Source organism: Cervus elaphus, chromosome 29 (assembly GCF_910594005.1).
Source record: "Cervus elaphus chromosome 29, mCerEla1.1, whole genome shotgun sequence".
NCBI classification, from domain to species: domain Eukaryota; kingdom Metazoa; phylum Chordata; class Mammalia; order Artiodactyla; family Cervidae; genus Cervus; species Cervus elaphus.
The window spans coordinates 40,214,563-40,240,726 of record NC_057843.1 but is presented as its reverse complement, the minus strand read 5'-3'; the positions used below and the strand labels follow the sequence as shown (position 1 = coordinate 40,240,726).

At 40.5% G+C, this 26,164-nt stretch overlaps 1 protein-coding gene across 10 annotated transcripts in view; it reads right to left on the bottom strand.

Annotated features, from left to right (window-relative positions):
* Positions 1–6,408: 6,408 nt before the first annotated feature.
* PUM3 (pumilio RNA binding family member 3) overlaps positions 6,409–26,164 on the bottom strand; it is a 50,287-nt gene continuing 30,531 nt past the window's right edge. For 6 of the 10 annotated variants that reach the window (XM_043891008.1, XM_043891001.1, XM_043891007.1 and 3 more), the window contains 5 exons: positions 14,884–15,026; positions 14,061–14,283; positions 11,950–12,037; positions 9,559–9,661; positions 6,409–6,711 (listed from right to left, as the gene is read on the bottom strand). In XM_043891008.1, coding sequence (XP_043746943.1) covers positions 6,579–6,711; positions 9,559–9,661; positions 11,950–12,037; positions 14,061–14,283; positions 14,884–15,026 — 690 coding nt within the window. In that variant the 3' untranslated portion in view covers positions 6,409–6,578. The remainder of the gene's footprint in view (positions 6,712–9,558; positions 9,662–11,949; positions 12,038–14,060; positions 14,284–14,883; positions 15,027–26,164) is intronic. The other 4 variants (XM_043891005.1, XM_043891003.1, XM_043891006.1 and 1 more) reach the window with 1 other exon arrangement.

Genomic DNA, 26,164 nt, shown 5'->3' with positions numbered 1-26,164 from the left:
AGACTAGGGGGCTTCCCAGATGATGCTAGTGGTAAAGAACCTGCCTGCCAATGCAGGAGACATAGAGACATGGGTTTCACCCCTGGGTTAGGAAGATCCCCTGGAGGAGGAAATGACAACCCACTCCATATTTTTGCCTGGAGAATTCCATGGACAGAGGAGACTGGCAGGCTATCTTCCACAGGGTTGAAAACAGTCAAACACGACTGAAGTGACTTAGCACCCATGGGAAGCTTAAAAAAAAAAAAAAGACATTTATCACCTCACAGGTTCTGAAGGCTGGAAATTCAAGGTGAAGGTGTAGCAGGGTTTGTTTCATTTACAGTCCTCTGTCCCTGGCTTGGGGAAGGATATTTTCTCTTCACATGGCCTCTTTATGTGCGTCCCGATCCCTTCTTATAAGGACATACCCAGTCATACTGAACTAAGGCCCACTCATGGGACCTCATTTTACCCTAATTATCTTTTTAAAGACCCTATATCCAAATACAGTCACACCGTCAGATTGGTGGGGGGCGGGGGGGTGGGGGGCACAGTTAGGCTCTTTATACACAGACTTGAAGGGGACACAATTAATTCAGTCCTTAACAGATGGAGATGATTATAAACCTAGTTTCCTAAGGTTCAACAGTTCAGAAGTGGAAAAAAAAAGTTTAAGGGGCAGATTTTTATGTTTGTTGATTTAAGTCCATTAGCTTTTTTTTTTTTTCTAAATGTTTATTTACTTATATATGTTGCTCTGGCTGTTAAGTTGCAGCAGGTGGGATCTAGTTCCCTGATGAGAGATTGAACCTGGGCCCCCAGCATTAAGAGAACACAGTCTTAGCTACTGGACCACCAGGGAAGTCCCAAGTTCATTAATTTTAATATAAAAAGTTTGATTAGTGGTTCGGTGTAAATGGTTGCTCCTTTTTCTGAGACCTTGTCCTCTCTTAACCATTATTTTAAAAATAAACACATAGTCCTGTATTTGTAAGACATAATTAAGAGTGACTAACCTGCTCTAATTAAGATGTAACCTTTTCAAAACTTCACTGCAAATAGAAACAGAAGTGCCATGACAGTTTTAAAGAACCTACCCTTTGCACGCAGGGAGCCTGATTCCACTAGGCTAACACACACTACCCCAACACACACTACCCCAATCTTAAAGGGGATTAACCTAGCCTTAAAGGTCAGGAAGCAACAGTTAGAACTGGACATGGAATAACAGACTGGCTCCAAATAGGAAAAGGAGTACCTCAAGGCTGTATATTGTCACCCTGCTTATTTAACTTATATGCAGAGTACATCATGAGAAACGCTGGGCTGGAGGAAGCACAAGCTGGAATCAAGACTGCTGGAAGAAATATCCATAACCTCAGATATGCAGATACCACCACCCTTATGGCAGAAAGTGAAGAACTAAAGAGCCTCTTCATGAAAGTGAGGGAGGAGAGTGAAAAAGTTGGCTTAAACCTCAACATTCAGAAAACTAAGATCATGGCACCCAGTCCCATCACTTCATGGCAAATAGATGGGGAAACAGTGGAAATAGTGGCTAACTTTATTTTTCTGGGCTCCAAAATCACTGCAGATGGTGATTGCAGCCATAAAATTAAAAGACACTTACTCCTTGGAAGGAAAGTTATGACCAACCTAGACAGCATATTAAAAAGCAGAGACATTACTTTGCCAACAAAGATCTGTCTAGTCAAGGCTATGGTTTTTCCAGTGGTCATGTATGGATGTGAGAGTTGGACTATAAAGAAAGCTGAGTGCCAAAGAATTGATGCTTTTGAACTGTGGTGTTGGAGAAGACTCTTGAGAGTCCCTTGGACTGCAAGGAGATCCAACCAGTCCATCCTAAAGGAGATCAGTCCTGGGTGTTCATTGGTGGGACTGAGGTTGAAGCTGAAACTCCAATATTTTGACCACCTGATGCAAAGAGCTAACTCATTTGAGAAGACCCTGATGCTGGGAAAGATTGAGGACAGGAGGAGAAGGGGACAACAGAGGATGAGATGGTTGGATGGCATCACCAACTCAATGGACATGGGTTTGGGTAAACTCTGGGAGTTGGTGATGGACAGGGAGGCCTGGCGTGCTGCAGTTCATGGGGTCGCAAAGAGTCAGACATGACTGACCAACTGAACTGAACTGGAAGGGGAACAGATTCTCCTTTCTTCCAGGTCTGTTAAATCCCCGAGAAAAGGATAGAAGTGCAATCTGAAAACTACAAAAGTTAAAATTTAAAATTAAAAACATTTCTCAAATCCAGTGAACTTTTCCATGGAAAATACAGCCTCCATTCAGTCAGGTAGGTTGTTCTCAATGTGGTTAAAACCATCTGTTGATTTCTGTTAAGATTAAATAAAAATAGTATAAAGTTAAAACAACAGTGGAAACAGGAGAGAAGTCATCAGTTACTGAACAATAGCAACAAATATCTGGAAGAAGAGGAAGTTGTGGGGAAAGTAGCAGGGCCCAGAAAGCTGAATAGCAGGTACATGCAGAGAAGCAGGCTAATTCTCTCTGTGATTACAGAAAATTTCAGCAAGAAGAGGTGCTAAGTACTGGAAAGAGCTGGGGTGAGGCCTAGGATGAAAACGGGGGATTGGCTCAAACAGGCTACCACTCCACACAATGGCAAAAGACTGAGTTTATTTTGCGGATTCCAGTGGTTCAGTTTCTCCAAGCTATGGGGTCCCAGATACAAGAGAGCATGACAGATAGGCACTGTATGCAAAACAGGTCGGTGAACGAAGACCTGAACAGTGCTGAGCAACCAGAATTCTGGCTGCCAGCTGGCGTCTCCTCTAGGCACCGAAAGGTCCAAACAGAAGCCCTACAGATCCCAACACACGGAGGACTCCAGTCCAACAGCAGCAGCCACATCTCATCACCTGTGCAATGAACTGTCAACACTCCAGAAGGTCCTGCATTTATCTGATCAGTTTTAGCGGTGTTATGTATATAAAGGGGGGCTTTACATACATAAGGAGGAGACGCAGGTTTGATCCCTGGGTCAGGAAGATCCCCTGGAGGAGGAAATGGCAATCCACTCCAGTATTCTTGCCTGGAAAATTCTATGGGCAGAGGAGCCTTGCAGGCTATGGTCCATGGGATCACAGAGAGTCAGACATGACTGAGTGGTTGGGCCCACACACATATATATAAAGGAAAGCCAAAGATCTCTCCCAGAAGCTCTCAAATGTGAGAGACCAAAATAAAAAGTGCAGACACCAGAAAAAAGACAAAGCAAAGTAAAACAAAATGAACATAAAAGACAATGGAAGGGCTGAAAGAAAAAGTGGAGGAAATATTTCACCCAGAAAGCAAATCAAAAGGCCAAAGAATTGAAAGAAAAAATTTGCAGATCAAATCAGCATTCAAAATCTGCAAAATAGGAGCTTCAAAGACAAATAATACAGAAAACAGGGTTGGAGGAAGTAGGCGTTAGGGAGATAATACAAACACAGTCCCTGGATGGGAGGGCTTGCCTTCTCCAACGAAAACCCTAAACAAGCACCCAGTATGAAGAATGAAGAGCAGGTAACACACAATAGATAGCAATGCCAAGATCCTGAAATACGAGGAGGCTGGCGATACATTCCTGAAACCTTTCAGAGAAAACCCTCTCATCCCTCCAAAAGAGGCCACACAAAAGACTGAGAATAAGAATGGTACTGAATTTCCAGTCACTGTGCAAGCTGAAGGAAATCCTGATCCATGTCTTCAAAATTCCACAGCAAAATTAATTTCAAACTAGAATTCTATAACCAGCTAAAATAGGTGCTCAGATGCGAAAAGGTAGAATAAAGACATTCAGACTTTAAATTTTGACCACATATGCATTGTTTCTCAGGAAGCTACTAGAGACTGTGCCCCATTCAAAAGAGGATGTTAAGCAAGAAGATGAAATGCACAGGATCCTGGAAATGGGCTTTCCATAAGAGACATGAACGGAAGGCCCAGGATGAAAGCCAGCTGGCTCCAGGAGAGGTGTCTGCCAGTTGACTTGATGTACTGGACAGGGTGGAAATTACTATTCAGTGAAAGATAAGCACACTTTGGGCTGCAAATTTCCAAAGATTCAACTCGAAATGGCCTAAGTGATAAATAAAAGTTAATTCTCTCACGTAGCAGGAAGTTCAGTAGTAGGGCAGTTGATTATTCAGCAGTTCACCATCAAAGTTTCAGATTCTTCAACCTTCTGCTCCACCACCCCCAGTGTGCTTTCTGCATATACTGAAGTCAGTCAGCAGGAAGGGGACTCTGTTCCTTGTGGGCCTGAGACCAAAGGAAACTGTCCCAGGAATATACTTCTCCTCTGAGAAGCATATTGGTCAAGGCCCTCCTTAAACCCATCACTGACTTAAGGGAAGGGCCCCTGGGATTAGTTTGCAAAAGAACACTGATGTGAACTAATCAAGGAGACGTGTGTAATGGCTTCGTGGAGTAAGGGTTGAAGCTGTTAAAATCTCAGCACATTTCTGACCCACCCGAAGCACATGAGGAGGGACATATCAGAGCCATGGGGAAAAGGGTAGACACCCCAGTGACATGGGAGCCTTGCCAGGCTGAAAAAAATAGAGGAAAAGGGGGCCTGCTGGAGAAGAGTTTAAACAATTCTGATGGACAGTTTGAGAAAAATAATAGGAATGCAGGAAAGAAAATAAATAAAAATAAACGAGGCAATTTATTAATCCCAGGAAAAAGAAATTAGTATAGGAAACGTCATGACAGTTCATTACTTCCTTCAGTATTTAAGAACTGACGTCAGCATAATTATATAAACTGATCACCAATTTTTCAAGAATGATGCAATTCTATTGGGAAATGGAAAGAAAAGAAGTAGGGGAACAGTGGTGGTGAAAGGTCTCACTCTGTATTTTGCCATAATAGGAAGTTAAAAGAAAATGTTTAAAACATATATATATTTTAAAACCTCAAAAATTTTGTTTAAACACCTAGCAAAGCTAAAAAAGAACTGAAAATTGCTTCTGGGGAGGACAAGGCCAAGAGTGAAAAGGAGTAGGGCAGACAAAGGGTTTCTGTTTTTGATATATGCTTCCTAATACTCTTCACTTTCAAAACTGCGGATGTTATTTTATTTTAGTCTTATAGATGGAACAAATAGCAGAGTTTTGTCCCCCTCTCTTTCTAAATGGGCCCATTATATGGAAAACAAACTCACAATACACTGGTCAAACAAAAGCAAGCTTCTTCCCCATTATATTTCATCACCCCACCCCAGACCCAGCAGTTCCACATCTCCACCCTTAGGCCCAGTTGGGAGTGGGGATGGGGGCGTGGGTAGGTAGACAATCTACACAAAAGAGAACCACGGTCATAGGCTCTTTTCAAGGCACCTGCCAGAAAGGGCAGCAGGTGACATCTCCTGTGTTGGAAGTAGTCCTGGGACCTGGCAGTCTGGCAGGAAAGGCTCAGCTGTTCTCAGGTGTAACCCTGGCGCAGAATGAAGTGGGTGCGCTGTTATAGCAGACTACTTAGAGAAAGCACTGAAGCTGGTTTCAAAAGCAGTCAGTATTCCTAGGCAGGGCTACGTGAGCCTGACTACGAACCCTTCCAAGGTCTACCAACCCTTCCAAGTTTGGTTCCTTGGGAGTCAAGTGTAGTTTTAAAATTCAAACAGCCGACTTGTACTTAAATTCAAACTGCTGCATTATTAACAAATCTGCATAACCTTCCTTCTAACTCAAACTCTGGAGGCCTCAACTACTTTAGGGAAAAGTTCCAAAAGAAAGAGTCTCATTAGAAAGAGCTGGAAGGCCCAATTTCAAAGACAGGAAGATTTTCCCTGTGACCCTGATATTCACACTGCTACCCTGCGTGATCCTTTAATTCACCCAGCACATTTTCCCCTACAAATCTTAATTTACTGCAGTTGCTTGTTTCTAACAAAATCTAACACGGTGTCCAATCTATCAGGCAGCTGGGAATGCAGCTGCCCTAGATGTAGGGAGGCCCCATCCCTGTGTCCCTTGGGCCCCAATGGTTCCTGAAGCACTGCTCCCACCAAGGACTCTCTGTGGCTCTCATCCACCACATCCTTGCGAAGATCCCCTGGAGGAGGAAATGACAACCCACTCCAGCATTCTCACCAGAAGAATCCCAGAGACAGAGAAACCCGGTGGGCTACGGTTCATGCGGTGGGGTCACAAAAAGTCAGACGTGGTACAACTGAGCGACTGAGCACTCACACATGGCCTCATCTGAAGCTCTCTGATTCCTCCTCCTCCAAGAAGTCCTCTCAGACTCCTGTTCACTAAAGGTGTCTTTCCCCCTGAATCAATGCATACAACTACCTCATATGAATTTGTTTGGTCCTTGTGTATGACTGTCAATCCTTTTCCATTGTGACTTGCTTACTATTCAACATGATAAAAGAGAAGGCTGAGATTGTTTTCTTAAAAAGGCCATTTTTAGAAACCATTTTATAAATAGATTCTTATACAAAGAAGAAACATATACAGAGCACCCAAATTACCAGTAAGATGGACCCTAGCCCTTCTTTCCTGCACTGGAAAACAGAACAAGAAAAATGATTCCACCTTGTTCTTAACTGTTTCCACCTAGGCAGTCAGTTTTTCAAGTAGCATTTCTATTCCTTTGCTGGTGTTTTTGCGTTTTTCCAAGGCAGGAATCAGGCTTTTCAGTCCAGCTTTGACTTTATTTGCAACTTCTTGATCAGAACTCTGGAGAAGGCTGAAGAGAGAAGACAGAAATAAACAACAACAAAAATGTATTTCATAAAGCCTCTTAGATTGGTCTGCAAATACTACCTTCACACACACTGTAAAAAATTCACTGACATGTGAGAGAAGTCTTATATCTATAAATACGTTTTTTTTTTTTCATTCATCAGACGAATGATGAGGGCTAGAAGTCTATTCTAAAACCACATAGCTTGTCCTGCTTTTACTTTGTCTTAGGACGGAACACGCTGCATTAAGATTGTTTATTACATTTATTTTATCTTGCCTTCTCCACCTAGATAAGCTCAAGAAGAGCAAAGACCCTGTGTTTTATCTATCCCATGGCACTGTGGTACAGAGCAGACAGTCAAGAAGTGCTTACTGAGTAGCTGAGTCCACATCTGCAGGTAGGTGTGCATGGAGGGAGGTGGGCCGCGTAAGAGGGAAGCAGTTAATGAATGGCCTTCTTGCTGCACTCTGTTGCTAAAACATTGAATGAAGGGGCGACGAGCTTTACCTTAGACCTTACCTGTACAGATTTGAAAAATACCTCTGACACTCTAGTAACTATACAACCAAAAGCGTGCGTTAAAATTCTCAAAGGCTGCAACTTGCTGGCCTCTAGAATGGAATCAACAAAAGAATCCACCTTCTACCTCACAGGGTTGTTTTTTGAGGCTCACATGATCTCGTACCTAAAGCACCTAGCCAGAGCCTGACACGTAGCTAAGTACTCGATCGATGTGAGTCACTGAATAAGATAAGGTCAGCTCTGCTCTCTGAGACCTTGCTGGGGCACTCTAGCCCAGGTGAGCGGAGCCCTGCAGGCTGGCAACAAGTAGGCCCCTTTCTCTAGATAGGGGCCAGGTCACAGGCACTCTGTCGCCAAACACCAGGGCTGAATTTCTTATTCTCCCCTGACTTCCTCATGACCACATTTACTGACCACTGAAGTACATCCTAGAAAGTAATCACTTGGCACTTTTGAAAGATCCTGGCTGCAATATTTCCAGAATGTCCATAGAGAAGAGGGGAAATCAGCAGCCCCCAACAGCATTCCAATGCTTGTGGGAGATGAGTAACGAGTTCTGCCTGCCACCTGCAAAGCTGAAAGGTGCCCTCCTAACAGACTTGTGACTCACTCGGTGTTTTTATTTTATATACCTTGGCTAAACACACAGTCACATCGTGCACAACAGTAATACAAGTTAATATTTATTGAACATACGCATTAGACCTAATGCTAAGCATCATGTATGCATTATCTCATTTAGTTTTCCTAACAACCTAGGATTATTATTAATCTCATTTTACATCCAAGAAAATTAAGGCTCAGAAAAGTCGAATAATTTGTGCAAGGCCACACAGTGAGCCAGGAATGAACCCATGCATTTAAATGCTAGAGAATAATGTTTCCCTGAGTTATTTTTCAGACTGCATACAAGGCTGATTTTTGTTTACCCAGAATGAGGCTTTTCCACTTACTCCTAAAAAGATACAGCAAAGCAAACAAACCAAAAACAAAAACACATATATGTACTGCATGAGTTTAAAGAAAAATATAAACAAGCAAAGAATCTTGCCAAACTAGTCAAGCACATGACAATAATCTATAACCAAATAAAAAATAATTATAATAATCAATTATTAACTTATCTACAGCTTCACTTCTCTTAGAACCTCAGATATTTCATGTTTTAGTTTTAAGGAGTACTCACAATAAACCTATAATATCCTTCTCATGTTTGAAATCCACCCAGGGGGAGTTCTGATTGATGATCAATCTTAAAAAATTAATTTTATGGCACTGCCAGAATTTTTAGTTAATTGTGTGTAATGAAAGAATATGTCAGTAGGTGTTAACACTGCAAACACCTAGTAATGAAATCCATGTCAAAAAAATTCATGTTTCAACTAATGGACTCCAGCTGCTCAACATCAACTGGAAAATGAGTTAATTTTAATGAGGAATAAACTAGTGATCAATATCACCTGTGCATCTAGAGATACTAATAAACCAAAAAAAATGAATGCCCATTTGGAATGTATATATTTGTGAGTACATGTGTACCAAATCAAAACATAAACTGAAGAAATACATATGATGTATAAACAATACAAATTAAATTGCAGAGGATCTTGCATGTGAAATACTATGGGAAATTCAAGCTGAAACCGGTAACTGTTTTTTCCAAAGCTTGATGACACAGCAGGGGGCAAAAATCAACAGTGATTGCTTTAAAACAACACAGAGTCTATTTTAAAATGAATATCCTTATTAGAAGGGTTTTATCTGGGAACAGAATACATGGCAATGTCAATGCCCTGTAAATTATAAACTCAACATATGTCCAGGCAAAAATATACAAGTTAACCATATGTCTCAATTCACAAATCATCAATTTTCTATCATTTTAGTTAGAAACAAAGATAAGTAGGTAGACTGTAATAGCAAATGCTTCTTGAATCCTTTCAGAATAGTTGAAAACAAAGAATTATATGTAAAGTCAGTTGTGATTTAAAAAAAACCTTCATCAGAGTCCAGAGGAACAAAACTAGTTCATTAAAAAAGCATACAATTATACTGTGGTCAAAACAAAAAATATGGTGAAACAATCAAATGATGCCTTGTAAATGCCGTAATTTTATGATCCTTGATATCCAAAAGAGGACATATGGAAAAAGTGATATTTACTCTCTAATATTTGGCAAATTCAGACCAAGGGTGACTGAGAGGAATGCTGGACTACTGAAAACAGACATTCCAACCGAGAAATAAATGTGAAAGAACCATGTTTTGCACCAACAGGCATTAAGGATAAGAAGCCTCAGCAGGAAAGACACACACTCTACATACCTAGAGAGAATAATGGCTCCTCGATTGACACTAGCCCAGGACTTCAGGTTCTTCACACCAACACGTTCTATGAGTGTTTTTGCAAAACAACCTGTAAAATAAACTGAAACTTCATGAACGTCATATACCAGTATTTAAACTCCCAATCACTCTCTCTCTACTACTCTTAGAGTGGGAAACATGTTTTAATAAGAAAGCTAATAGAGTTCTCACCCAATATCACTTAACATGAAAAATTCCAGCTCAGCTTGACATAACACATTTTTAATATAGCCATTTCTTTCAACCCTGACCCAAATCTCCAGCTATGTTTAGCAGTAATTACTCAAGAGAAACAATGAATTTTTATAAAATGCTCACTTGGTCAGGTTTGCATTTCTTTGTACTATTTAATGATTTAACCCTAATCTGAAAGTTATTTAGGAAGTAAAGGTGTAACAGCAGTGTTTGGTTAAAATCAAGTTGCTCCTCAAGGAAAATGCTCACTCCGAAGGTGCCATGAACACGATTATGTTTTCTCTCTACAACAGTAAACCTTTGTTCTTCCATCAAAAATACCATTCATCATTTGTTACTGCAGTACATCTGATTCCCAAGGTTTTAGGAGTATATTATCGTATTCACTGGGTAATCTAAGCATGACTAACTCTAGGACAAAGGAGAAACTGAATACCAGGATCTGGTACAGATGGAAGTAGAGACAACCTATTGTAAAGGCAGCTATCTTGGGTAGGTCCTACGTATAATTCATTCAAAGATATCCAATAGTGAGGAACCTTTAAAAACCAAGGGGTCTATGGCTATTTCACTCTTTGCGGCTCGTGCTCAAGAGGGTCAGAAACCAGCTGGTGAGGCAGATGACATTTTCCAAAGGTGGCCACAGCAACATCTCCTTTCCTGCGTATGCTTCTAGAATAGTGCCACTTCCCCATCTAGAGGTGGAACTGGTATCTTCTTGTGAACTGGGTGGGCCTTTGTAACTGACTTCAAAGTATGGTACAAGTGACCTTAAATCACTTCTGAGGCTAAATCATGAAGTACCATGTACCTACTTCATTGTCCGGAAACTGGACCACTATGTTGTAAGGAAACTCAGCACGCTAGAGAGAGGGACTGAGACTGCTGGACTTAGCCACTGCCAGTCATGGTGTAAGTAGATACTCCAACCCCAAGTCAAGCAGCCCTGGATGACTCGGGGTAGAGCTTCTGAGCTCCACCAAACACCGACCAAATGACTGCTGTTCTGAAAACTACTAGGTTTTGAGGCAGCTTGTTACACATCAACAGATAACCAAGACTGCTAGCCACGCATTTGGTACTACATGAAAATGATGAATACTTCGAGTCCAAGTAGATGTGTTTTAGGGTTGCCAGTGCAATTGAAATAAGGAGAAAAGTCACTAGAAAATTCTTCACATTTTAAAAGCAAGAAAACTTTTTCTGACATAAACTCAGCTCAACTATGTATCAACTTTTTAATAATGAAGATGATGATTCAATATATTATTTTTTCTTCAAAGTTTATTACAAGAAGATGTTTTTATTAAAAAAAAAGTTACAGTGAGAAATAGGGCCAAGTCTATCTTCTTAAAGACAGAGTGAGAAGTGACAGCTCTACTGCCTCAGTGATTGCCTTGCTAGCCATCAGCACTGCAACTTGCCTCAAGACATAAATTCATGATCTGTCACTTTTTCCAGACACAGTAATAGAAAGCCCAAACTGTTTTAACTCAGCGGGAGGAAATCTCTTTAGTGGCTAAAATAGAGTCTGAATCGAGTTTGAATTTAGAAAGAGAAGGTCTGGTCAAAGAGACAGGACTGACAGGGGAAGGACATGCAACTTCTCACTTAGATAAAAGATACTGTCCTCCTGGGGAGCTGAGTTTCTACAGAGCAGCTGTAAGGTTTATGAAAAACCATGAAGTGCCAAGGACTGGCTTGCTCTTTGGTCATATGTATTCCAAGGCCAAATTGGCATCAGTTCAAAATCTCTGATAAGGGTAATTTTCTTCTAGTTATCCTTTCCTCAAAACTAGAGATAAATATGTTTTTCAATTGGGGTGATAATACTCACAAACGGGCCCTCCTACTCAGCTCTCACCATCCTCAAAGAACCAAATGGCATTTTAATGCACTGGACAAGCCTGTTTGGAGGTCTGAAGTAGTAGAAGAGGGAGGGAGGGTGGGAAAGGGAAAGAAAATGGAAGGATTCAAGGAGACATATCTCCAGGGGAAAAAGCAGTAACCACTAAATCATTTCTTACAGACATCATGTCTGAAGACTCAACAAGCTTTCATCTGAGCTTAAATGACCAGCATAAAGTTCAAGGATGCCAAACATTACTGAAATTTCACATACAATACCAGAAGAGGTCAAGCTGCACAGCCTACCTTCTCTTCCACGTTCTTTCATCTTTTTATCTTGCTCGATTAACCACTTCAGAACCAAATGTCCAGCAGGATGTTCTGCTATGTGAAGCTGTGAGAGGTCAAAAACACATTAATTAAGAAGCTGCCTTCATCCACCTGATATCACCACATATGGATAAGGTCTCAGGCGAGCTAAAAGTTCCACAAGGCTTAAGAGGTCTTTATTGAGAATGACTACTGCTCCTGGAGAGAAAAGACCTACTCCAACCCCAACCGAAACAAAGACAGTTATTCAAAGACAACAAGGCTTAAGAGGTCTTTACTGAGAATGACTACTACTCCTAGAGAGAAAAGACCTACTCCAGCCCCAACAGAAACGAAGACAGTTATTCAAGGTAACAAGGCTTAAGAGGTCTTTACTGAGAATGACTACTACTCCTGGAGAGAAAAGACCTACTCCAACCCCAACCGAAATGAAGACAGTTATTCAAGATAACACAGCTCACACTCAGCTTCACAAGCTCCAGATTGAACAGCTCTACCACTAGGCTCGTCTTAAGATCACACAAACCACTTTTCAGATCATCATATGCAGTTCTGAGGAGCAACACATGGAAACACTGAAACTCGATGTTGAACGATGTCTAAGTACAGGTGCCTGAGGAGTGCTGCCTGGTGAGCAGGATAGGAAACCATCCTTCAGCTTACCCTCCCTCCTTTTCAAGGGCCATATGAACTGTTTGCATAGAGATCAACCTCTCCGTGTCCAGTGTGGGAGACAAGCTCTATCTCCATACAGAGGAACTTTCAAGACACATGCATCGTCCCAATTTGTTAACAGGATCTGCTCCATGATGGCAGGAGTCAGGGCATCTCTAAGACCTCCGGCCCATTTCTTTCCGCATCTCTTGTGTTAGACAACGGTCGGCTCCCCAAACATGTCTTTCCATCAGGAGCTCACAAACCTGCACAGGACGAGGCCCCAGCAGAATCTGGCTTCTGCCTTCCCCTTCCCTCTGCTCACTGATTTCCAGCCCCCTGTGCCTGCTGTTCTCAAACCTGCCGAGCTCTTTACTTCCTCCAGGAGGCCGCACATGGCTCTTCTCTCTACCTAGAATCTTCTTCCTTCACTCATCTACCCATCTTCTGGGTCTCACTGCCCTGGGAAGTCCTCTGAGGACAAGTTGGTTCCCGTTCGTATATAATGATTTGTGTACACATATTTATTTAACTATAATGTTTCCCCAAATGGCATTCTCTGTTTTAGGTGGGGGTAGGGGGAGTGTGGACCACTGCCTAGCACATAACTGGTGCATGAACCGATAAACTTGAGATACAAGACAGAATGATACAAGGCCCAAATAACATAAGCAAGAGCAATCAGAAAGAGGATTTTCCTGATGGTCCAGTGGTTAAAAGTCTGCCTGTCTATGCATGGGACATGGGTCCAACTCCTGGTCTGGGAACTAAGATACCGTGTGCCAATGGGGCAACTAAGCTTGTGCACCCTAACTGCTGAAACCCACTCACCTACAGCCTGTGCTCTGCAACAATGGAAAGCCTGTGCATTGCAACTAGAGAGTAGCTCCTGCTCGCTCCAACTGGAGAAAGCCTGCACACAGCAACAAAGACCAACGCAGCCAAAAATAAATAATAGTTAAAAAAAAAAAAGGAAAGGAAAGAGCACAGAGTTTCTGCTTGACAGGGAATTAAGAAAGACTTCATGGAGAAGGATTCTGAGGACTCGGAAGGATGAATAAGGCAATTTCTGCAGGAAGAGTGCAGGTAAATGGAAGTATGGGCAGCACTTGCGACTGAGAAAAGAAGTACACAGAAATGAAGAACTACAAAAGTCCACAGCAAATTCTAAACTGAATTAAGAACACTGAGAATGCTGGAAAGGCAGCCTGGGTCAGTCATGGACAACATCAACAGGAGTCTGTTTTTACTCTGCAGATAATGTAGAGTCATCAAAAGACAGTGAGTATTAAAGTGAGTGTTAACAGCATTAATGTACTGTAGATAGGAGGTGAGTGAATGATCATTAAAAGGCTCTTTCTAGCAGTGTTCCCAGAGATGGGAGTTTCTGTGGCCAAAGCGGCTGTCCCGCCCGTCTCACGGTGGCATCTCACCTCTCCGTCCTTGCCGCCGGGATGTAGTTCTGCTGCTGCCAAGCTGGCGACGGCGTCCATGGCAGGCTGCACGTCTTCCGTGGCAGTGCCCAGGATGTCAGCCACCAGCACGCATGCAGACTTATCCAGGACCACCTCCTGGGCGTGTCCCTGCAGGTAGCTTACCAAAGCTGGAGAAATGGACTCTAAGAGCTCTCGTCTGCGGATCTCTGTGTCTTTCTTACTGTGGGAACATGATGAATGAAGAATCAAGGGAAGATGAATAGCAGAGTTAATGCTTTCCTCATACAGAAACCTCTAAGGCTTTTAAGAGCTAATGTCCTGCTCTGCTATAATTGTCTGATTTCTGCTATGCATATGGATAAGCAATTGGAGGGTGGGATAGTTTTCATTTTTGGGTCCCCAGGATCCAAATAGTGCCTGGCACAGAATGGACACTCAGTAAGTGAAGCTCGCCTTGTGTAACACACACACACACACACACAAAAACCCCAAACCAAATAAAGACAACAACAAAATATCTCACAAGACAACACATGTCTAGATTATAGTATGGATTCTTCTCTCTAGAGGACCTGATTAACTGGTTGCTTTAAACATAAAGCAAAATCATAAAAAACCACACACCCAGACACCTAATATGTGCTGAGTCTCAGAGGCAGGATACTTTCATTCCCTTTTCAGGATAAAACTTTTAAGAATCTGCCACAAATACAGGCTTAAAAATGGAATTCACCTTTGGAGTCTGAGGGAGGAAGCATGAGAGGTGGACATGTGTGTCACTCAAAATGAATGAACAACCCGAGCGGGCTTAAGCCCTTACCTGTGTGCATTACCATCTCCCTTCTGCAGAACTTCAATGATCTCTCGTACCGTGTGAGCAGGATCTCTGGGGCTTAGTAAATACAACAGGACCTTCCTTCCATATTTGTCATTTACTATGTTCGGCAAGGAATTGATAATTTCCTGTAAAATTACAGAAGCAGAAAGTGAAACTATACACTTAAATTATGCTTAGAATATGAATGGAAAAGAAGGATACATAACTTTCCTCCAACATAATGAAAAATGTACAGCTAGTTCTGAAATCATCTCATTAAAGCTAAAGAAATTTCTTACACATGGAACACAGAACTGCTTCTCTACTGGGACTAGCATTACTGAACAATCCATTTATAGTTGACTGACCAAGCCCAAGGACTTAAGGAGCTAACTCATTCATCGTAACCAATATTTCTTAGGCGGCTATTACTTGGGACATTGCTTGCTGGGGCCACTGAGCAGATACAGTTAATTTGCAGCTGCACTTAAATGCAGCATCAGCATTGATCGGGACCATTCTTCCTAGAATTTCCCCACTGAGATGTATGTGAACGGAGATAAAGAAACTCTGTTAAATAGAACAAGTGGATAAAGGCTTTTAAAGTTAGGCTACTTATTCATAGCAAATGAAGTATCGCATGGAAAACAAAAAGAGGGGGGAAGGGAAAAAACTGCAGAAAGACTCTATGGAGCAGTTACACATAATTGCTTTCTATGACATTTCCCATCAAGTTACCAAGAACAGTAACCTCCTTTTCTAGTTGTTTAAGGAACAAAGGCAATGTCATCCCCACACCAAATGAGCTCCCGTATAGATTTGGTGATGTTTACTAAGACAGAGGAATCACTGTGTAAAACTTCCTTTATTCTAAATATGCAACAGAAAAATCATTAGCCTTCCCCTCTCTAACATTCCTATTTCTTATAAAACAAACCTAATAATTATATTCAAAGCCACGTGCATCTGAACACCAGAGATTCTTCAGAACTGGTTGGGGCCATAGAAAAATTCCAGCCCAACCACCCATGTTTACAGAAATGAGGAACCCCGAAAGGGAGGAGGTGACCCACAGGATGACACTGAGGTGTCAGTAAAAGGGCTCTGACTAGTCTTGGTCCCCTGACTTTCCAACTCTAGTCTCTCTCAAAGAGAACATGTACCCCCCTCATCAGGAAAGGAATTCTCTAGGAGATGTTATACTCAGATCTGCTATTCTCTTAAGTGCCTATCAATTAGAATGAGATTAGTAATTTTATTGGGGGGAAAAAAAAACAAGCTGGAAAATAGGTACAATAGATATCACTACCTCAAAATGAATACAAATTTAAACCACTCAGAAAAAATGAACTTAAAATTTCAGTAAAAAATTGGAAGACAGAAAAATAATGTAAGTTTATCAAGGGGATGGGAGCTTTTCTCCAATTTCAAGGTAAACTTGCCTCAAAGTAGACTCGATATATGGATTTCTGATAAAGAAGCATTTAGTGCCACAAATATGGGCTACCTTTAATGTGGCTTTTTCAATTTCAAGTTTAACTAAGTCATAAAAGAAAACAAATGCTTTAATCAGTTGAAGGAAGAGACTGAGAATTACATGTAGCTTAAGTGAATTTCTACAATCATTAAAAGACCTCCATAACTTTGCTGTCTTTAAAAAATCCTCTGGGGTATTATACCTTTAAAACACTTGATTTTTTGAAGGGAAAAAACCAAAAAGGGAAGGGGTGGGGGGGATGCTGTGAAGAACTATCAATGGCTGCTATTTGATTAGCTATTTTCTCTTGGTATAGGAAGAAAAGGGGGGTGGCATGAAGCCATCATGTATTCTTCAATGCACTTGGCCTTCTCTATAGCTTCTACACTTAAGGGCCAGTGCAGTGTATTTAGCTCAGGCAGAAATGGTTTCACTTTAACAAGATGCATATAAAACCCATGAAAAATTACTACTCAAGGACTAGCCCCCAAATTCACTGAAATTTAACTACATTTCAGTTTGCAATTAAGGAATTTAGTATCTACACTCAGGTTGGTCTGTTTCTTGAAATAGTGTCATGTTTATAAACTAACAATCCTAAGAAACTAAAAAATGTTTACTTAAAAATGTGGTGTCATTTAATTCTCCCCCAACTCCTACTATCTTAGGAAAAAAAAAGTCTGAGCGATGCTGTATTATGGAGTACTAATTCATTTCTATTTGACCTGGGGTACACAAAGGAGAGAAATTTCTAGATGATCACTTGGAGAACACTGAGTGTCAGAACACATAGAGACAGGAAGAGGGAGCTATATAGCGCAGCTGATTTGTGTTGAATTTGGTCTTTGGGTTCAAGTTGTGTAACCTTTGGAAAAACCTTAAACCTCCCTACACATCAATTCCCTTCTCTGTGCAAAAGGAAATTGATATACCTGCCCAATCTGTGGGCCACTACCAGGAGTAAATAAAAAAATTCACTCTGCAAACTGGGAAATGCTATACCGTCCTCTCAATGTACAGCACCTTTAACTATGGAGATTAAATAAAGCTGATGGAGTCATGAACCTGATATCCTCAAAAGAGAACTCCAACAACAAAGGTTCAAATGTACAGGTTTTCAATTCATTTTCCCTCTGACTTAGAGAAAATCAAAACAATTTTAATTGTTGTAACTTCTTTCCCTTATTTGCTTTACTCTAAAGCAGGTATGTCCAAAGAAAGGCAATGCCAAAGAATGTTCAAACTACCACACAATTGCACGTATCTCACACACTAGCAAAGTAATGCGCAAAATTTTCCAAGCGAGCCTTCAACTTTATGTGAACCGAGAACTTCCAGATGTTAAAGCTGGATTTAGAAAAGGCAGAGTTCAAATTGTCAATATCCACTGGACCACAGCAAAAGCAAGGGAGTTCCAGAAAAATATCGACTTCTGCTTTATTGACTATGCCAAAGCCTTTGTGTGTGGATCACAACAAACTGTGGAAAATTCTTAAGAGATGGGAATACCAGAGCACCTCCCTGCCTCCTGAGAAAACAGTATGCAGGTCAAGAATCAACAGTTAGAACTGGACATGGAACAACTGGCTGGTTCCAAATTGGGAAAGGAGTATATCAAGGCTGTATACTGTCACCCTGTTTACTTAATTTATATGCAGAGTACATCATGCGAAATGCTGGGCTGGATGAAGCACAAGCTGAAATCAAGATTGCCGGGAGAAATAGCAATAACCTCTGATATGCAGATGATACCTCCCTTATGGCAGAAAGCAAAGAGAACTCAAGAGCCTTTTGATGAAAGTGAAAGAGGAGAGTGAAAAAGTTGGCTTAAAACTCAGCATTCAGAAAACTAAGATCATGGCATCCGGTCCCATCACTTCATGGCAAATAGATGCGAAAACAATGGAAACAGTGACAGACTTTATTTTCTTGGGCTCCCAAATCACTGCAGATGTTGCCTGTAGCCATGAAATTAAAAGACACTTGCAGAGGATCATGTCATCTGCAAACAGCGAGAGTTTCACTTCTTCTTTTCCTATCTGGATTCCTTTTACTTTTTTTTCTGCTCTGATTGCTGTGGCCAAAACTTCCAACACTATGTTGAATAGTAGTGGTGAGAGTGGGCACCCTTGTCTTGTTCCTGATTTCAGGGGAAATGCTTTCAATTTTTCACCATTGAGGGTAATGCTTGCTGTGAATGCAGCATATGAATGCTTGTCATATATAGCTTTTATTATGTTGAGGTATGTTCCTTCTATTCCTGCTTTCTGGAGAGTTTTAATCATAAATGGGTGTTGAATTTTGTCAAAGGCTTTCTCTGCATCTATTGAGATAATCATATGGTTTTTATCTTTCAATTTGTTAATGTGGTGTATTATATTGATTGATTTGCAGATATTAAAGAATCCTTGCATTCCTGGGATAAAGCCTACTTGGTCATGGTGTATGATTTTTTTAATATGTTGTTGGATTCTGTTTGCTAGAATTTTGTTAAGGATTTTTGCATCTATGTTCATCAGTGATATTGGCCTGTAGTTTTCTTTTTTTGTGGCATCTTTGTCTGGTTTTGGAATTAGGGTGATGGTGGCCTCATAGAATGAGTTTGGAAGTTTACCTTCTGCAATTTTCTGGAAGAGTTTGAGTAAGATAGGTGTTAGCTCTTCTCTAAATTTTTGGTAGAATTCAGCTGTGAAGCCATCTGGTCCTGGGCTTTTGTTTGCTGGACGATTTCTGATTACAGTTTCGATTTCCTTGCTTGTGATGGCTCTGTTAAGATCTTCTATTTCTTCCTGGTTCAGTTTTGGAAGGTTATACTTTTCTAAGAATTTGTCCATTTCTTCCAAGTTGTCCATTTTATTGGCATAGAGCTGCTGGTAGTAGTCTCTTATGATCCTTTGTATTTCAGTGTTATCTGTTGTGATCTCTCCATTCTCATTTCTAATTTTGTTAATTTGATTCTTCTCTCTTTGTTTCTTAATGAGTCTTGCTAATGGTTTGTCAATTTTGTTTATTTTTTCAAAAAAACCAGCTTTTAGCTTTGTTGATTTTTGCTATGGTCTCTTTAGTTTCTTTTGCATTTATTTCTGCCCTAATTTTTAAGATTTCTTTCCTTCTACTAACCCTGGGGTTCTTCATTTCTTCCTTCTTTAATTGCTTTAGGTGTAGAGTTAGGTTATTTATTTGACTTTTTTCTTGTTTCTTGAGGTAAGCCTCTACATAGAAAACCCTAAAGACTCTACCAGAAAATTACTAGAGCTAATCAACGAATATAGTAAAGTTGCAGGATATAAAATTAACACACAGAAATCCCTTGCATTCCTATACACTAACAATGAGAAAACAGAAAGAGAAATTAAGGAAACAATACCATTCACCATTGCAACAAAAAGAATAAAATACTTAGGAGTATATCTACCTAAAGAAACAAAAGACCTATACATAGAAAACTATAAAACACTGATGAAAGAAATCAAAGAGTACACAAACAGATGGAGAAACATACCGTGTTCACGGATTGGAAGAATCAATATTGTCAAAATGGCTATACTATCCAAAGCAATCTATAGATTCAATGCAATCCCTATCAAGCTACCAACGGTATTTTTCACAGAACTAGAACAAATAATTTCACAATTTGTATGGAAGTACAACAAGCCTCGAATAGCCAAAGTAATCTTGAGAAAGAAGAATGGAACTGGAGGAATCAACTTGCCTGACTTCAGACTCTACTACAAAGCCACAGTCATCAAGACAGTATGGTACTGGCACAAAGACAGAAATACAGATCAATGGAACAGAATAGAAAGCCCAGAGATAAATCCACAAACCTATGGACACCTTATCTTTGACAAAGGAGGCAAGGATATACAATGGAAAAAAGACAACCTCTTTAACAAGTGGTGCTGGGAAAACTGGTCAACCACTTGTAAAAGAATGAAACTAGAACACTCTCTAACACCATACACAAAAATAAACTCAAAATGGATTAAAGATCTAAATGTAAGACCAGAAACTATAAAACTCCTAGAGGAGAACATAGGCAAAACACTCTCCAACATGAATCACAGCAGGATCCTCTATGACCCACCTCCCAGAATATTGGAAATAAAAGCAAAAATAAACAAATGGGACCTAATGAAACTTAAAAGCTTTTGCACTACAAAGGAAACTATAAGTAAGGTGAAAAGACAGCCCTCAGATTGGGAGAAAATAATAGCAAATGAAGAAACAGACAAAGGATTAATCTCAAAAATATACAAGCAACTCTTGAAGCTCAATTCCAGAAAAATAAATGACCCAATCAAAAAATGGGCCAAAGAACTAAACAGACATTTCTCCAAAGAAGACATACAGATGGCTAACAAACACATGAAAAGATGCTCAACATCACTCATTATCAAAGAAATGAAAATCAAAACCACAATGAGGTACCATTACACGCCAGTCAGGATGGCTGCTATCCAAAAGTCTACAAGCAATAAATGCTGGAGAGGGTGTGGAGAAAAGGGAACCCTCTTACACTGTTGGTGGGAATGCAAACTAGTACAACCACTATGTAGAACAGTGTGGAGATTCCTTAAAAAACTGGAAATAGAACTGCCATATGACCCAGCAATCCCACTTCTGGGCATACACACTGAGGAAACCAGATCTGAAAGAGACACGTGCACCCCAATGTTCATCGCAGCACTGTTTATAATAGCCAGGACATGGAAGCAACCTAGATGCCCATCAGCAGATGAATGGATAAGGAAGCTGTGGTATATATACACCATGGAATACTACTCAGCCATTAAAAAGAATTCATTTGAATCAGTTCTAATGAGATGGATGAAACTGGAGCCCATTATACAGAGTGAAGTAAGCCAGAAAGATAAAGAACATTACAGTATACTAACACATATATATGGAATTTAGAAAGATGGTAATGATAACCCTATATGCAAAACACAAAAGAGACATAGATGTACAGAACAGACTTTTGGACTCTGTGGGAGAAGGCGAGGGTGGGATGTTTAGAGAGAACAGCATGAACATTATCTAAGTGAAACAGATCACCAGCCCAGGTGGGATGCATGAGACAAGTGCCCGGGCCTGGTGCACTGGGAAGACCCAGAGGAATCGGGTGGAGAGGGAGGTGGGAGAGGGGATCGGGATGGGGAATACATGTAACTCCATGGTTGATTCATGTCAATGTAGGACAAAACCCACTGCAATGTTGTGAAATGGTTAGCCTGCAACTAATAAAAATAAATGAAAATAAATAAATAAATAAATCTCACAAAACCTTAAAAAAAAAAAAAAAAAGACACTTGCTCCTTGGAAGAAAAGCTATGACCAACCTAGATGGCATATTAAAAAGCAGAGACATTTCTTTGCTGACAAAGGTCTGTCTGGTCAAAGCTATGGCTTTTCCAGTAGTCATGTATGGATGTGAGAGTTGGACCATAAAGAAAGCTGAGTGCCAAAGAAGTGATGCTTTTGAACTGTGGTATTGCAGAAGACTCTTGAGAGTCCCTAGGACTGCAAGGAGATCAAACCAGTCAATCCTAAAGGAAATCAGTCCTGAATATTCTTCGGAAGGACTGATGCTGAAGCTGAAGCTCCAATACTTTGGCTACCTGATGCAAAGAACTGACTCACTGAAAAAGACCCTGATGTTGGCAAAGACAGAAGGCAGGAGGAAAAGAGGACAACAGAGGATAAGATGGTTCAATGGCATCACTGACTCGATGGACATGAGTTTGAGCAAGCTTTGGGAGTTGGTGATGGACAGGGAGGCCTGGCATGCTGCAGTCCATGGGATTGCAAAGAGTCAGAAACGACTGAGGGACTGAACTGAACTGAATGAAGTGCAAGAAGGTATGTACACAGAAGAAAAGTGAAAGAAGAACAAAAGAACTCCCTTGTGAAAACCTGTGGCCATTCTGACCTTGTGATGGACCCTTGTCAGATTCGTTGGCATTCCTGTTTTGCCACACTCTTTTAAGAAGGAAAGGTAAAAGTCAAAATGAAAGGTACACACTGGAAGCAGGGTTAGAGCACATATGGATTTTTAGTGGAAGAAAGAAATGCAAAATGCCCATCCACACCCATCCATGGTGCACGTTCCTCCGTGGGAGCTTGTGTGTGGAACAAAAAGAAATGCTCTTTAAGAAACCTTAAAGAGCTAAAATCTAGCGGGATAGGCAAGAAAATACAATAAAAAGTTAAAACTAAAAATAAGAGATTTAAATAATGAATAAAAACAGAAATGTAAAAAGAAAGATCATTGACAGTGATTATTTTGTTTAAAAAATATGGTGATTTATCCAAAAGTCCAACTTTTGGGCTGTCCTCAAAAACTTGGGATGTGGTTATTAAAAGTACAGTTTTGATTTTGTCAGATGGAAAAGCTATGGACACTGGTTGCAGAACAATGTGAATATACTTAATACCACTTAACTGTACACTTAAAAATGGTTAAGATAGGAAATTTTCTCACAATTAGAAAGAAAAACAAGTTGGAAGACCTATCACCATGGGGCTCACATTCCCAGAGATGGGAACTGGGGGTGGCTATCACCTTGGACAAGGCACGGACACTCCCCCCTCTTTCTTCACAACGCCCCCACCACCCCTCCAACTTGGCCTGCCTCACTCATTTACCTGCCTGGTCAATGAATGTTTCTGAGTGTGTAAGCCCTGGGTGAGACCACAACTAACTGCTAAATGAACAGATGGCAAAGACAAAAACCTGTAAGAGTTTAAAGGACGTGGACAGCAGGTCCAGCTGGGAGATCAGAGAACACTATGTGGAGATTAAACTGGAGCTTGGTTTTAAAGAGAAAAGGAGGAGTGCTGTTAGGCTACAATGTCGACCTGACATTTCAGGAAAACCAGTTACTCTGAATAGAGTGCTTAGCAACACTAAGCTCTCTTGGTTATTTTTATAAGCACTGCATAATGCAACAGGTTCTGTAGTGGCTGGGCGGGAAACGCAGACACATGACTCTCCATAAACATATGGGCAGCATATCTGGCAACCCTCAGTTCTGCTAAGTAAATGCCTCAGAGAAACGAGGAGACATGCAAGATTAATTATAGAACTGTTTGGAATAGCAAAAAATAATAACAGTGTTTAAAGTTTTAAACACTATAAACCACCTAAATGTCCATCAACAGAAAAATGGAAAAATCAACTGTGGTGTATTCATATAGTAGAAAATTATTCAGCATTGAAAAATGAATGGTTTAGAACAGCTGTGGGTAAACCATGGCCTGTGCTTCCTGTGAGTTAAGAATATATATTTTTGAACATTTTAATGAGCTGTTTAAAAAAAAAAAGCAAACAAGAATATGCTACAGAGACCAGATATGGCCCACAAATCCTAAAATAATTACTATCTGGCCATTTACTAAAAAAGCTTGTCGACCCCGATTATGAGTTACAAATACAATGCCAAAGGAAAGAGCAAGTTGCAGGAGAAAGCACACATCTCTTATATAGAATCTGTAAACACGTAAATGCTGTAAACATTTACATATAGCAAAAGGATAAGGGAATGCATGCAAATAATAAGTACCAATCCATCAGAACAAGTATGAGAGGATGGGAAGGGGGGTGGGGGGTGTGTGTGTGTGTGTGTGTGGTGGGATATGTGTGTGTGTGTGTGTGTGTGTGGTGGTGTGTGTGTGTGTGTGTGTGTGTGTGTGTGTGTGTGTGTGTGTGTGTGTGTGTGTGTGTGTGTGTGTGTGTGTGTGGACACAAGGGTCTTGAACTTCAACTCTTTGGGAAGTTTTACTTCTGCATGCCCAATCAGTCGGGAGGCTGGGTGTTCACTGATATTATCCTTTATACCTAACTGTACAGCATTTTAGAGATAAAACATTTAAAAGTATGCATCAATATTTATTCACTCTCAAAGAGCAACTGGTCGGTGTACTTACTTCCTTTCAAGAGACTCTCTGCTCTCAAAGCAGCTGCACCACACCAACAATTCCAGGATTGGATTTTTAAGTCTGCTTATTTTGGAAAGCAAAGTAGGTGGGAAACAGTGAGTATCCATTTTGAAAGGTGAGGGCTCAGCTGACCAGGCTGTGATTTCAACCTGACATTTCAGGAGTCTGGTTACCCTAAACAGAATGCTTAGCAACACTAAGCTTTCCTGGGTATTGTTAAAAAGCACTGCATAACTGCCACAGGTTTTGTGGTGGATGGGTGGGGAAAATGCAAGCACAATTAGCATTCCAGAATTTTATCGCTAGCTACAGAGTTTAATGATACACAGAAACCCAATGAGCATTTGTCAGCTAGAGGCAGGACATCAGCAAATGAGGCCATTTTCAGGGTAAGCTGCCCTAAGTATGAGAAAGTCACTAGGAATGGGGTTAAACAGTTGTGGGAATCAAGCTGATAAGCACAAGGAATTAAAACTGTTTCAAAAGCAACTGTAAGTGGGATAAATCTTTGGAAAAAAATTAATCTAGCAGACAATCGTGGCAAATTCTGAAGGAAGTTGGGTTTCTCTTAAAATCCATTTGGAACAGTTATGCAAATTTCAGTTGTCATGAAAATATTAAACAAAAGCAAGTGTTCAATAGCCCAGTCTGTTTCCATTTTCATGAAACAACTTTATTCATTAGCCAATCTATGGCCTCACATTTCTGTCACTGGAATGAAAAACAAGCATTATTGATTGGAGTCAAAAGGGTAATAAAGTCACAAGGAATGTGTCAAAATACTCAGTTAGTGACATGAAGGTCTTGCCAGCTTGTTTCTTCCCACAATCCTATTCCAGAGAAAGTCATCACAATCTTAAAACAGTCAAGGGAAAAGCTGGAAAATGACAGCAAGGGCATGAGAAATTCACACACTGGAGCATACAGCGGGCTTCTAAGAAAACAAATCTCCTGCCCCTTCACTAGTTAGGATATTCTCCCTAATCACCCAGCTCTACTGGCCAGATAGGACTGAGAGAGGCCTTAGCACCACCACAGCCAACAGGGCAATCCTCTTCCTGAACATTCAAATGCTGCTCCCTGCAGACAGTGTGGAAGCAGCTTCTGTCACTAAGATGTCTGCAATGACCTCATCCATGTCTAACACCCTTCAGATGAACAATTGGTATCTATACAGATCATGTGGTTTTAAAAACATTTCCAGGTTTAGTTGCTGCTACCCATGTTGCAGTTTCTTATCCCTTCCCCTACAACCTGTATCACATGCCCAAAACCACTTGTCCACTAGAAATAAAGGAAGGAAAAATAAAAGCAGATCACAGGATCAGAAGTCAGAAAAGTGGGCAGTAATTAAGAACAAAGAAAATTATTTCATAATGCAGTTTCTACTTTGGTGCAGTTTTTTTTTTTTTTAAAGAGAATATTCAGTTTTTCAGAGGGCAAATTTAGTCAAGACAATGTATTGATAAGGCAGCACAGATTATTGATAAGCTGTGCAGAGGTAGTTTCTCCAAAGGGAGAGAGAAAATGGTCGTGGATATCTTCTGCCTGGGGGGACATAAGTTCCTAAATAACTGAAGAATTACTATGTAAATAAATTTCTGATCAAATCTAAACACTGCAGTGCTGATTTTTCATTTACTCTGGGGTTGGCCAAAAAATTCATTAGAGTTTTTCCGTAATATTGTATGGAAAAACCCAAACGAACTTTTCGGCCAACCCAAAATCATATGGTCTAAAAAGTCATGCTATCCTAATTTAAGCAGTCTTTTTACACATGTTTAAAGCAATATTAATTAGTAATATCAAGTAACAAGATTATGGTTTGTACAGGAATAAAGCAACCCCCCAAATTAGGCTTAATTA